Source organism: Papio anubis, chromosome 6, assembly GCF_008728515.1.
Source record: "Papio anubis isolate 15944 chromosome 6, Panubis1.0, whole genome shotgun sequence".
Lineage (NCBI taxonomy): Eukaryota > Metazoa > Chordata > Mammalia > Primates > Cercopithecidae > Papio > Papio anubis.
In genome coordinates, this window is record NC_044981.1 from 120,514,123 (window position 1) to 120,527,522 (window position 13,400).

Below are 13,400 nucleotides of genomic sequence, written 5' to 3' on the forward strand. Positions count from 1 at the left end.
GAAATGAAAGATTTCCTAAAAAACTCTACTGTATCTACAATGGCTCAAGAGGAAAATATTTTTCTAATGGAAGAAATTGAGAAATGTAACTTCCCCCAAAAGTGCAAAGTTGTGTTGAATCAATGATTTTTTTTTAATCTAAAAAAAGCGATAAATCTGCTGCCTTTTTAACCCAACTCACATTTGAGGAAAAAGAATAATTTCTCAACAATATTTAAGAAACCAGAGTAACATTGTTACAAAAATCTCAAAATGATAACATAACTACAATATATTAAGAACTCTCAAACTCAACAATAATGAGCAAAGACATGCAGACATTTTACTGAAGATGATACCCATATGGTAAATAATTATGTACATGAAGAAGTTTTCAACTTTATCAGCTATCAGGGAAAGAAAAATTAAAACCACAATGAGGTATCACTGTACCTATTAACACTAAAATTAAAAATAGTGACACAAAATGCTGGTGAGAATGAAGAGAAACTGGATCACTTATCATGCATGTGTTGCCAATAAGAGTGTAAAATGGTACAGCTGCTCTAGAAAACAGTTTGACGGTTTCTTATGAAACTAAACATGCAATTACCATATGATCTAGCAATTGCATTTTTGGGCATTTATCCCAGGGAAATGGAAACTAGGGCCGCACAAAAACTATATGTGATTATATTCACTTTATTCATAATTGTCACAAATTGAAAACAAATTAAATGTCTTCAATGATTGAACTGTTACACTATAGTACACACATACCGTGAAATTCTACTGAGCATTAAAAAAGGAATAAACTTGGATAAATCTCCAGAGTGTATGCCAAATGAAAAAAGCCAACAGCACATTTTAAATGATAAAATTTTAGAAATGGACCACTAGTTACTGGCTACCAAGGGATGGGGGTGAGGTAGCGAAAGGGAGAAGGCAGGTTGTATTAATAAAAGGGCTACAAGAGGAATTCTTAACTATTCTCTATCTTGACTGTGGTAATGGGTACAGAAATCAACACCTGACAAAGCTGTTTAGAACTAAATACATACACACACACAAATACATGTAAAACTGAGGAAGCCTGAATAAACCAGTGAATTGTACCAGTCAATATTCTGCTTACGGTATATTATTAGTTTTTTAAGATATTATCATTGGGGGACATTGGGTAAAGGGTACACAGAATCTCGCCGCAATATTTCTTACAACTACATGTGCTGCATGTGGACCTAAAACTATTTCAAGGGTAAAACTTTAATTAAAAAAAAAATGCAAAAACTAATGGGATTCTTTCCAGAAATGGAGGGATGTTTCAAATATGAGAAAATTTACTATTTTGCTACTTACTACATTAAAAAGTTAAAAACATTAACTACATTAAAAAGTAAAAACTACAGTAAAAAAAAAATGGCCAAAAGTAATTTGATATACATTATTTCAACATTCATTCCTGATTTAAAAAGAAAACAAGACCAAACAACTTCGAAATGTAGGAATATTAAGGTAATTTTAAAAAGTGATAAAACACTAGAAAATTCCCATTAAGGCCAGAAGTGAATCATTTTTGGAAATGATATAAATACTAGGAGAGGGCACAAGGTGTAAATCATATGATAATGACCTATGACTCAATCAAAAATTTATTATAAACATAGTAAGGTAATTAGTTAAGACAGAGTACTGGGATTGTTTCCATTATGTTTTGTCATTGATCTGTAGTAGAACATTAACAACAACAAAAAAAAGCTGTGAATTACTGTATAGTTCATTTACTCAATCAATAGGTATGTTTTACAGGTTCTCTATCATGTCTTAGATGCTATATTAGGAGTTGGAAATTCAATGATCATCGTAAGACATACTCTTGTTCTCATAGAGTTTACATTTTAGTGGACTATTAGTAATATTTAGAGAGGAGGCATTCATTAAGAATTTATAAATTCCATTTATGTGTCAGGTGGTAAGAAAAGAAAAAGATAATCCCTGTCCTCCAGGAGAATCAAGATTGAAAGATAAACAGATGTTTATATTATAACACATGTGATGAGGGGCACACAGGAACAATTCCTAGATCATCTTTAAGAGGTCATGAAAAATAATCTGTAGGAAGTAAAATTTGTACTGAGTCAGAAAGTTAGCCAAATTAATAGGAATGCAGAAGGATTCCTGGCAGAGGGTAGCACATAGCCCATGGAGCTTTTATGAATCAGCAAGTAGTTCAGCAAAATAATCTTGAATTTTTTTCTCACCAAAAAAAAAAAAAAGTTCCCTTGCTCTAGGAATTTATAAAATTATTATATGCTCTAAGAGTATAGAAATGTATCCCTTAACACGTTTTTATGTTGATGTCTACATCTTTTCACAAGAAGGTTTCACAGGTACAAAAAATGTGATTTCTATACTTCATCCAATATTGACAATAGTTATATCTTTCAAACTAAAATATCATAGCAACTTGATATTTATCATGTTTAAAAATACAAAAAAGTTCTTTTTTAAGAGTTAGAAATTTTACACTATTTTCTTCTTTTAACCCATATTTCCATTTACTTAGCCTACAGAATTTCACTTTTAAGGAATAGATTTGTATGCTCAAATTTTTACTTGATTAACATAACACATTTCTCTGCAACAAAAGATTGAAAATTTAAATTTAAATTTTTACAAAATTTCCTGTGAAATAAGGTGCTAAGTGTTAAAATCTTCTTCCAAAATTGAGTCTGCAATTGTTATAATACATAATTGATCAAAACAACAAAAATAACACACATTTCAATAATCATTAAATATAAAAAATAAAATTGTATTGGCAATACAGCTTATAATGAATTAAATCAAATATTTATGTATTAATATTATTTACTCCCATAATGAAGAAGAGGAGACTACTGGGGTTCTATTGTTATTTTTATTTTTATAAATTAAATTCACAAAAAATAATCCCCCCAAAATCCCAGTTTTTCTGACATTACAAAGCAAAATCACCAAATTCTTTAAATTATTTCTGGGTTATAGGCTAAAAACCATATAATCATCTATCATCGAATATTTTAAATAACTTATAAGCTGACAAATTAGGCCCACTTTAAACTTTGTTTAAAAATTAAAAAGGATTTTTTACCCCACCATTACTCATTTTCTCAATTCCTGTGATGTATGCAAAAATATATTACAAAGTTTCATCATCTTCTTTCAATCAGAGCCTTCTTATTTATTGTAGGATGCAGAAAAGATTGGGAAAACTTGAAATACTTGTTCCAACGTCCCTCAGCAAAAAAAAAAAAAAAAATTGTAACAAATAAGGTTTAATCTTATCAGCGACTTTATTTTCTTCTTCTTTCTCCTTCTCCTACTTCTTTTTATTTTATTTATTTATTTATTTATTTAGAGACGAAACCTTGCTCTTGTTCCCCAGGCTGGAGTGCAATGGCACAATCTCAGCTCACTGCAACCTCCACCTCAGGGTTCAAGCGATTCTCTCACCTCAGCCTCCGTAGTAGCTGGGATTACAGGCACCTGCACCACGCCCAGCTAATTTTTGTATTTTTAGTAGAAACGGGGTTTTACCATGTTGGCCAGGCTGGTCTTGAACTCCTGACCTTGGGTGAACCACCTACCTCAGTCTCCCAAAGTGCTGGGATTACAGGCGTGAGCCACCGCGCCCGGCCAAGCTGTTTTAAATGTATTTCCAGAAGAATAAAACAAAACAAAAAAACTCAGAGCTGAAGATTTTAGCTCATTTAATTTAAAGAGAATGTCTACCATACTGTTTAAAAGGCACTGTCAGTTGCTAATGCCAAACCAATCAGCCAACTAAGTTACTTTTTCAGAGAAATACAACTTAATATTCCAGTTGGAATGTCAATTCATGTCCCCATTTTATTTCTGAATTCTAATTCTAAAACAGCAATAAGCTGCAGAGCCTTGCAGGAGCTTGCTTGGATGAAAAAAGGTACTCTCACCTTCAGTATTTCTTCTTTGTTCTTGGTTTTGCTCTCAACTCAAGAATGGTATTCTTTAAAAGGCATGCAGAATGAGGCGGTAAAGTCAACTCATGAAAATTTTTATCATTTTGAGAATTCAGAATACTGCAACACAGGACAGTTTTTAAAATGAGGCATTACCCTTAACAGATATATGTATAAATGTAAGAGCCTCTGAAAGTCTGAGATTTCCCACTGTGGTCCCTCCATGTCCCTGTCCCTACAGCTAATCTTCCTCACATCTTCTTGCACATGACCTTGGCCCTAAACTGTTCCTCCTCACCCTCCTGATAAAATCCAAAATGACCTAACAATGGCTGCTAATATCCCAGAATAACTCCTCCCTCTTCTGAGAGCCACTGACCAACTGCTCCTGAAAAGAGACAAACTCCAGGTGACTCCCTGCATCTCCCATATACAACTCCAGGTGACTCCCTGTATCCCCCATATACAACTCCAGGTGACTCCCAGCATCCCCCTTATACAAAGTTCCACCCCCTTTCCCCCAAATTAGAATGCTCTTTTGGAACCTTTCATGCTTAGCATTGTTTTTTTTTTTTTTGAGACAGAGTTTCGCTCTTGTTGCCCAGGCTGGAGTGCAATGGCATGATTTCGGCTCACTGCGACCTCTGCCTCCTGGGTTCAAGTGATTCTCCTGCCTCAGCCTCCCAAGTAGGTAGGATTACAGGCACGCGCCACCACACCTGGCTAATTTTGTATTTTTAGTAGAGGCAGGGTTTCTCCATGTTGGTCAGGCTGGTGTTGAACTCTCGAATAAAGCATTTATTCTTTGCTCTGGCTGGTTTTCTTCAATGTAAGACCATGAAAGATACGAAGGTCTATCCAATGCCTTAATTAATGGAGGCTTCACTGACATTGGTAATTTGAATTGTCTCTTTTGTCTGGACACCTTGGAGGATTTTCCACCTTCTCTTTCAAGGCAATACAACATAAAAAACACTCAGGATGCCTGAGAGTATGCCGTTCTCCATTAAAGTGGGAGAAACACAATTGTGAACAGGATGTAGGAAAAGATAAGCAGCATATTATATACTACTTTGCTACCCTGATCACAGGAGCTTTGTCAAGATCAGTTTTTGGAAGGAAAACACGGAAGTCAAGAATTGGAAAATTGATTCCTTTGGAATTATTTGCCTACTCCAGTTTGAAGAGTGCTGGTCTAGCCCGACTAGCCCACAATTGTAAGGAAAGAAGTCACCATGAGCAGTGTTCTGTTGAAAAGCAGAATCAGACCCACAAATACAGCAGCTACAGATGTTATCAAACAGCAAATATAAATCGATATATTTAAAGCGTTCAAAGAAATAGAGTGTTTAAAACATCAGTAACAAGAAACTATCAGAAATGGCCAGGTCAATATGAAAACAAAAAGAAAGCACTCAAAAAATTAAAAAGGTTAAACAATAATATACAGGGAGGTGAAGATAGACCTCAAGAAATTACACAGAATGCAGCACAGAAAAACAGAGATAAAAAAAAATGACAGACTCAAAAGACAAGGAAGTTAAATGGGAGAAGTGCAAAACATGTCTAATCAAACTTTCACAAGAATAGAAATAGAAGCAACATTTGAACAAATAATAGTAGAGAAAATTTTCCAAAATTGATTACAAACACCCATCTACAGATTTAGAATGCCAAAGTCCCAAACAAATACACAAAAAGAAATGAAAGCTTATAAAATCAGAAGGTTAAGTCCTAAGAAATTCATACATTGATAACATATTTAAATTAAGAACTTTGGAACATCAAAGGTCTTCATAGAGTGAAAAATGAAACTGAAATGGGAGAAGATATTTACAACACATATAACAAAGGATTAACATCTAACATTATTAAGACAAGACTGTGACAGATAAATGGGCAAAAGCAATAAACAAGCATTTCAAAAGCGAATCACAAATGGTTAATTAACATATGAAAAGATGCTAAACCTCATTAAGACTCAGAGAATTGCAAATTTCGCTCCAATGAGACACTACCATTTCACACTCACCAGATTGTCAAAAATTAAAAAGTTCAATAAATCAAATGTGGTGGGCATATTAGTGTTCATTTTATTATTCCTTAAACTGCACATTATATACGCTTTCATATGCACATGCTTCATAACTAAAATTGTTAAGTGTCACCTGAGCAATAAAAATATTTCTTCGTAAGCCTGATGAGAGCAGTTTCAGTGAAATACTGGGCATGAACACCAGACTGCACAGGCTGAAAGGCTCTACAAGATAAAGGCGTAAAGCTAACTTACAGACAACTATTTCAAGCTTACCTATGAGGCTGGAAAGGCAGAGCTGCAACATTAGGGAATGTCATGGTGAGAGTTTCTGTTTTATTTTTAAATAAAGGAAACTGGATTAGGTTTAGAAACATCTAGAGGGACAGGACGACAATGAATAAAGTGTCCCTGGTTTGTCACAAAGATACATAATACAGGGATCAGGAACAGGAATTTCCTTTAGGGATGAGAGATACTTTGTCCTTATCCCATCATTCCTAAGCCCCATCCACTCCAGTCACAATGGTCTACTTGCTCCTCCTTCCAGCAAGCCTCTACCTCGGGACTTCTATATCCTCTACGGAGAATACTCTTCCCCAGATGGTGCAAGGCATGCCTTTCACTCTTTTCTTTCCCCAAATGTCAACTCAGTGAAGTGTTCCCTGACCACTATGAAACTGAAATCCCATCTGCACTCCCTGCCACCACTACTCCTGATACTCTTATTCCTTTTCCTTGCTCTATTTGTCTTCATAAGCTCTTAATACTCTACGTATGATAGACTTTATATTGTTGAAACTCTCTACCTCCATTGTATGTAAGCACAAAAATGCAGCAACTGCAGTCACAGCGCCTACTAATGCTTGACACAAAGGTAGCTCAATTAACACATACTGAATGAATATGGACCCTGCTTGAGGAAACTGAAGAACAAGTATAAAGGAAATGACGCTGTAAGATTTGAACAAAATGAAGTAACGCACAGAGAATAATCAATTTGTTGCCCACAGAAGAGATGACATTTGGGTTAAATCTTGAATCATGAGTTTGCGAAGTGCAAGAAAAAGGTGCACATTCCAAGAGTGGAACATAGGAGGTCTGAAAGGGCCTTGCACATTTGAGAAAGAGGGTACATTTGGAGTATGGCGCAGGTAACAGTGACCAGATTTTAGCTAACCTTACAATATACACAACAAAGGACGCATTATATCCAACTTCTCAACTCTAAAAATCATTTTCTGAATTATAGTTGTTCAGTTACTTGTTTTATTTTGCAGTAAAGAGTACAGAATACAAAATAAAGTTAACACAGAATTACTGGAACTATTCCCTTTACTCACTGCAAGTCTGAGCAGAGTTAACCTATGTATTTTTTAACCAAACTGTAAATTAAATGTATAACACTCAAAGTGAAAATACTGCTTTCAAAGGTCTCAACAGCAAGTATTATTCAAAGAAGTCAAAACTAAAAATTCTGTACGGTAGGAGAGAGCAGTTGGGTGGGGAAAGGGGAATGGTCAAATTCAACTGCTTATTTAGTAGCAGATACTCCCCATTTAACCATCTGAGTTTTTGAATGGGCTTGCATGCTGTCATAAGTAACTTTCACTTATTACTATGTTTTCAACTAGTCTATTGTCCTTTTATCCACATCACTACTTCTTTCGGACACTCACCTTCGTTTTAAACCTAACTCGATTTATTTTCAGGATTCCTATTTGAGACAGGAGGCTCTTGTGTGTTACACACAGAGATAAAACCTTGGAAGATCGTGTTCCACAGTTCAAGAGCCCGTGTAGTCAGTACTGGAGTATTTAAGCACAAGATAGGGGAAGCAGTGGACGCCCTGGTGTTTTGGGATTCCTACTGCCAGTGGGTGGGGACCCAGGGAGTTCCCTGGGTACGTTCGAGGTCAAAGCTCAGGTTTAAAGCCAGGGGGGCGGGGCATGCCCCAAGAACCTCGGAGAGGTGTGTGGGCCCTAAAATGCAACTGGGAAAAGAGGGGCGCGGTCACTCGAAAAGACTCACAGTAATAAGCCACCACAGGGTCCCGCTTGTCATGCTCCTGAGCCGTCCTCAGATGATGCTGTATGCTCTTAAACTGTGCGGGCAGCGGGGGCAGCGATGCAAGCGCGGCCATCTCTACTCAGAACTCACCACTTCCTACTCGCGCGCCACCGACACTTCCGCTTCCGCCTGGGCGGTAGCGCGCACGAGCGTTCAGAGCAAATCCTGCCCACTCTTCCGTTGCTCAGCGTCGTCAAGACAACTACGGATCCCCAGCTGGGACAACCTCAGTGTGCTCGGCTCTCGGCGGTTAGAGCCCACAAAACACTGAGCGTTTTGGCGCCTATGCCGCGCATGGCGGTAGCGCTCTCTGCTGGTAGGAGGAAGGGTTTTTGTTTTGTTTCGCTTTTTTGTTTGGGTTTTCGTTTGTGGCAAAAGGAAGGATAGAAAAGGAAAAACAAGAAAATAATGTATGTTGACTGGGAGAAAGTGTAAAGGCAAGAATCGCCTTTGGTGTCATTCAGGAATTACCACTTCCAATTAATATTCCATGTTAATATTCCATATAATAGTGTCCATTAGCAGCCTTTTTGATTTTAGAAGCTTTAATTTCAGTAATTGCATGAGAGAGAAATAATGTGTTTAAATTGTAAATTAAATTTTTCTGTGTTGACATACTGGATAAAATAATCAGATTTCGCCCCAACTTAAAACACTAAACACATGAAGCGTAAAGAAGATTGAACTTTTGTTCTCAGCTGTCTAGTATGTATTTTAGTGAATGAATAACCTGTAGATCACCTTTTTTTTTTTTTTCCTGGAAAGTGATTAACAATTTGCAAAATATTTTCATATTTATTATCTTTTCTTAATGTAAGATAGGGTGTTTGGGACTTTTTCAACGCTGGTAACTCTTAATCGTTGTACAGTAGGCATCAATTTTTCCTTCTACCCTCAATGACTTCAATTCTCTTCCACTCCTCTCCATCCCATACTTATATCCTTCAGGACTGTACACTTTATTTACTTCCTCAAATAACCTTCTTCTTTATTTTATCTCAGTCCTCAGTTTTGAGGATTCATCTTAAAACTAGTTTGCACTGAAATCACACTATCCCCAAGAGCCACAATCTCCAGCTCGGAAATTCCCCTCTGCCTACTATTTTCTGATCACTCTCTCACGCCCAGAAGAAACCGCTCCATGTCCTTATACTATCCCACTCCACATACGTTGTCTAGACCTATTTGCAAAGTCCATCATCTTATTCTGGGTCGGGCTTTTTTACTCAGTTCTGTCTTCAGGACTAAAGTTTGCCAGTCTCTCATTTGCATACATTCATGTGTACTCTTATTTGCATACCCTCATGAGCAGGGCCGAGGGAAAAATGAGAAAGTGAAGTGGTTGGAATTGGATTTTACTCTCTGATCTGCCAATATATGCTCTTTTCTTTTCTTTTCCTTTCCTTTCTTTTCTCCTTCCTTCCTCTCTTTTTTCTTTCTTTCTTTTTTTTTTTTTAGACAGGTTCTCACTCTGTCACCTAAGCTGGAGTGCAGCACACTATCAGAGCTCACTGCAGCCTTGAACTCCTGGGCTCAAGGATCCTCTTGCCTCAGCCTCCTGAGTAGCTGGCACCACAGGCACATACCACCATGGCTAATAATTATTATTTTGTTGCCTAGGCAGGTCTTGAACTCCTACTCTCAAGTGATACTCCTGCCTTGGTCTCCCAAAGTGCTGAGATTACAGACAAGAGCCTCATACTCTCTTCTTTCTAAATATGCTACCCCTTTCATGAGATGATAATTGATTTGATGGAGAACAGTACAGAGACAGTGTTAGTGTAACACACATTGAAATTAGGCTATGAAACAAAGTAAATATTAATGACTATGAGGTTGCTTTTTCTTGTTTTACTATGATATTTTACTAGAAAGACCTAAATTCTTCTTCTCCATTCATCTCAGACCAGTTTCTGAAGGATCTGACATCACCCTCCAGGACTGGGCTAGAACCTTAGCAAGTAAGGGGAGGGCAGAGATGTAGGACAAAATAGGGGGTGAGGGCAACCATAGGAAGAAGAAAAGGGAGAGGAACTAGAGCTGACAGGTGTTTTGATGGGAAAAAAACTTTTTGTAACATTCCCTAGACTCCATGTTGTGATCATCTGGCAATAAAAATATTCTGTGACAGTTTGGTCAGAACCATCTTGGTGGCAGGCCGGGCGCGGTGGCTCAAGCCTGTAATCCCAGCACTTTGGGAGGCCGAGACGGGTGGATCACGAGGTCAGGAGATCAAGACCATCCTGGCTAACACGGTGAAACCCCGTCTCTACTAAAAAAATACAAAAAACTAGCCGGGCGTGGTGGCGGACGCCTGTAGTCCCAGCTACTCAGGAGGCTGAGGCAGGAGAATGGCGTAAACCCAGGAGGCGGAGCTTGCAGTGAGCTGAGATCCGACCAGTGCGCTCCAGCCCGGGTGACAGAGCGAGACTCCGTCTCAAAAAAAAAAAAAAAAAAAAAAAGAACCATCTTGGTGGCAAATGACAGGGCATCAGTCAATGTAATCAAGATAATATGTCTATAGTTGTATCTTTTTAATATACTGTATGTGGTAGAAATTTGGCTTCCAGTATCATGAGACTTACATCCTATTATTTTCGCATCCCCACAAGTAGAAATAATTTTTCCTTAAAAGTTCCAGCAGAAGAATGATAGGGAAGACCCTGAAAACCTGGTCAGGACCATTTGCCACCCCATCCGACCATGGCTGGGACATGCAGACATTATAAACATTACATTTTATGTTTTAAACATGGATATTTAGTTGTTCGGCACCATTGAATTACATTAGCACATTTAAAAAAATAAGCTAACTATATGCGAGCAAACATATTTCCAGTCTCTTGATTGTTCCCATTCCATATGCCTATCTTCATGCCTGGTCTACATGATTTTGATTATTGTACCTTTATTTTATTAATTAATTAATTTATTTATTTATTATTATTATACTTTAAGTTCTAGGGTACATGTGCATAACGTGCAGGTTTGTTACATATGTATACTTGTGCCATGTTCGTGTGCTGCACCCATCAACTCGTCAGCACCCATCAACTCATCATTTACATCAGGTATAACTCCCAATGCAATCCCTCCCCCCTCCCCCCTCCCCATGATAGGCCCCGGTGTGTGATGTCTCCCTTCCCGAGTCCAAGTGATCTCATTGTTCAGTTCCCACCTATGAGTGAGAACATGTGGTGTTTGGTTTTCTGTTCTTGTGATAGTTTGCTAAGAATGATGGTTTCCAGCTGCATCCATGTCCCTACAAAGGACACAAACTCATCCTTTTTTATGGCTGCATAGTATTCCATGGTGTATATGTGCCATATTTTCTTAATCCAGTCTGTCACTGATGGACATTTGAGTTGATTCCAAGTCTTTGCTATTGTGAATAGTGCCGCAATAAACATACGTGTGCATGTGTCTTTATAGCAGCATGATTTATAATCCTTTGGGTATATACCCAGTAATGGGATGGCTGGGTCATATGGTACATCTAGTTGTAGATCCTTGAGGAATCGCCATACTGTTTTCCATAATAGTTGAACTACATTACAATCCCACCAACAGTGTAAAAGTGTTCCTATTTCTCCACATCTTCTCCAGCAACTGTTGTTTCCTGACTTTTTAATGATCACCATTCTAACTGGTGTGAGATGGTATCTCATTGTGGTTTTGATTTGCATTTCTCTGATGGCCAGTGATGATGAGCATTTTTTCATGTGTCTGTTGGCTGTATGAATGTCTTCTTTTGAGAAATGTCTGTTCATATCCTTTGCCCACTTTTTGATGGGGTTGTTTGTTTTTTTCTTGTAAATTTGTTTGAGTTCTTTGTAGGTTCTGGATATTAGCCCTTTGTCAAATGAGTAGATTGCAAAAATTTTCTCCCATTCTGTAGGTTGCCTGTTCACTCTGATGGTAGTTTCTTTTGCTGTGCAGAAGCTCTTTAGTTTAATGAGATCCCATTTGTCAATTTTAGCTTTTGCTGCCGTTGCTTTTGGTGTTTTAGACATGAAGTCTTTGCCCATGCCTATGTCCTGAATGGTACTACCTAGGTTTTCCTCTAGGATTTTTATGGTATTAGGTCTAACATTTAAGTCTCTAATCCATCTTGAATTAATTTTCGTATAAGGAGTAAGGAAAGGATCCAGTTTCAGCTTTCTACTTATGGCTAGCCAATTTTCCCAGCACCATTTATTAAATAGGGAATCCTTTCCCCATTTCTTGTTTCTCTCAGGTTTGTCAAAGATCAGATGGCTGTAGATGTGTGGTATTATTTCTGAGGACTCAGTTCTGTTCCATTGGTCTATATCTCTGTTTTGGTACCAGTACCATGCTGTTTTGGTTACTGTAGCCTTGTAGTATAGTTTGAAGTCAGGTAGCGTGATGCCTCCAGCTTTGTTCTTTTGACTTAGGATTGTCTTGGAGATGCAGGCTCTTTTTTGGTTCCATATGAACTTTAAAGCAGTTTTTTCCAATTCTGTGAAGAAACTCCTTGGTAGCTTGATGGGGATGGCATTGAATCTATAAATAACCTTGGGCAGTATGGCCATTTTCACGATATTGATTCTTCCTATCCATGAGCATGGTATGTTCTTCCATTTGTTTGTGTCCTCTTTTATTTCACTGAGCAGTGGTTTGTAGTTCTCCTTGAAGAAGTCGTTCACATCCCTTGTCAGTTGGATTCCTAGGTATTTTATTCTCTTTGAAGCAATTGTGAATGGAAGTTCATTCATGATTTGGCTCTCTGTTTGTCTGTTACTGGTGTATAAGAATGCTTGTGATTTTTGCACATTAATTTTGTATCCTGAGACTTTGCTGAAGTTGCTTATCAGCTTAAGGAGATTTTGGGCTGAGACAATGGGGTTTTCTAAATATACAATCATGTCATCTGCAAACAGGGACAATTTGACTTCTTCTTTTCCTAACTGAATACCCTTGATTTCTTTCTCTTGCCTGATTGCCCTAGCCAGAACTTCCAACACTATGTTGAATAGGAGTGCTGAGAGAGGGCATCCCTGTCTTGTGCCAGTTTTCAAAGGGAATTTTTCCAGATTTTGCCCATTCAGTATGATATTGGCTGTGGATTTGTCATAAATAGCTCTTATTATTTTGAGGTACGTTCCATCAACACCGAATTTATTGAGCGTTTTTAGCATGAAGGGCTGTTGAATTTTGTCAAAAGCCTTTTCTGCATCTATTGAGATAATCATGTGGTTCTTGTCTTTGGTTCTGTTTATATGCTGGATTATGTTTATTGATTTGCGAATGTTGAACCAGCCTTGCATCCCAGGGATGAAGCCCACTTGATCATGGTGGATAAGCTTTTTGATGTG

General features: G+C 37.7%; 1 protein-coding gene across 1 annotated transcript in view; it reads right to left on the bottom strand.

Annotated features, from left to right (window-relative positions):
• Positions 1-8,337, bottom strand: part of VTA1 (vesicle trafficking 1) — a 79,327-nt gene extending 70,990 nt beyond the window's left edge. Inside the window, exon 1 of the mRNA XM_003919600.5 lies at positions 8,026-8,337. Within this exon, the coding sequence (XP_003919649.2) occupies positions 8,026-8,137 (112 nt within the window). The 5' untranslated portion in view covers positions 8,138-8,337. The remainder of the gene's footprint in view (positions 1-8,025) is intronic.
• Between the last annotated feature and the right edge of the window lie 5,063 nt (positions 8,338-13,400).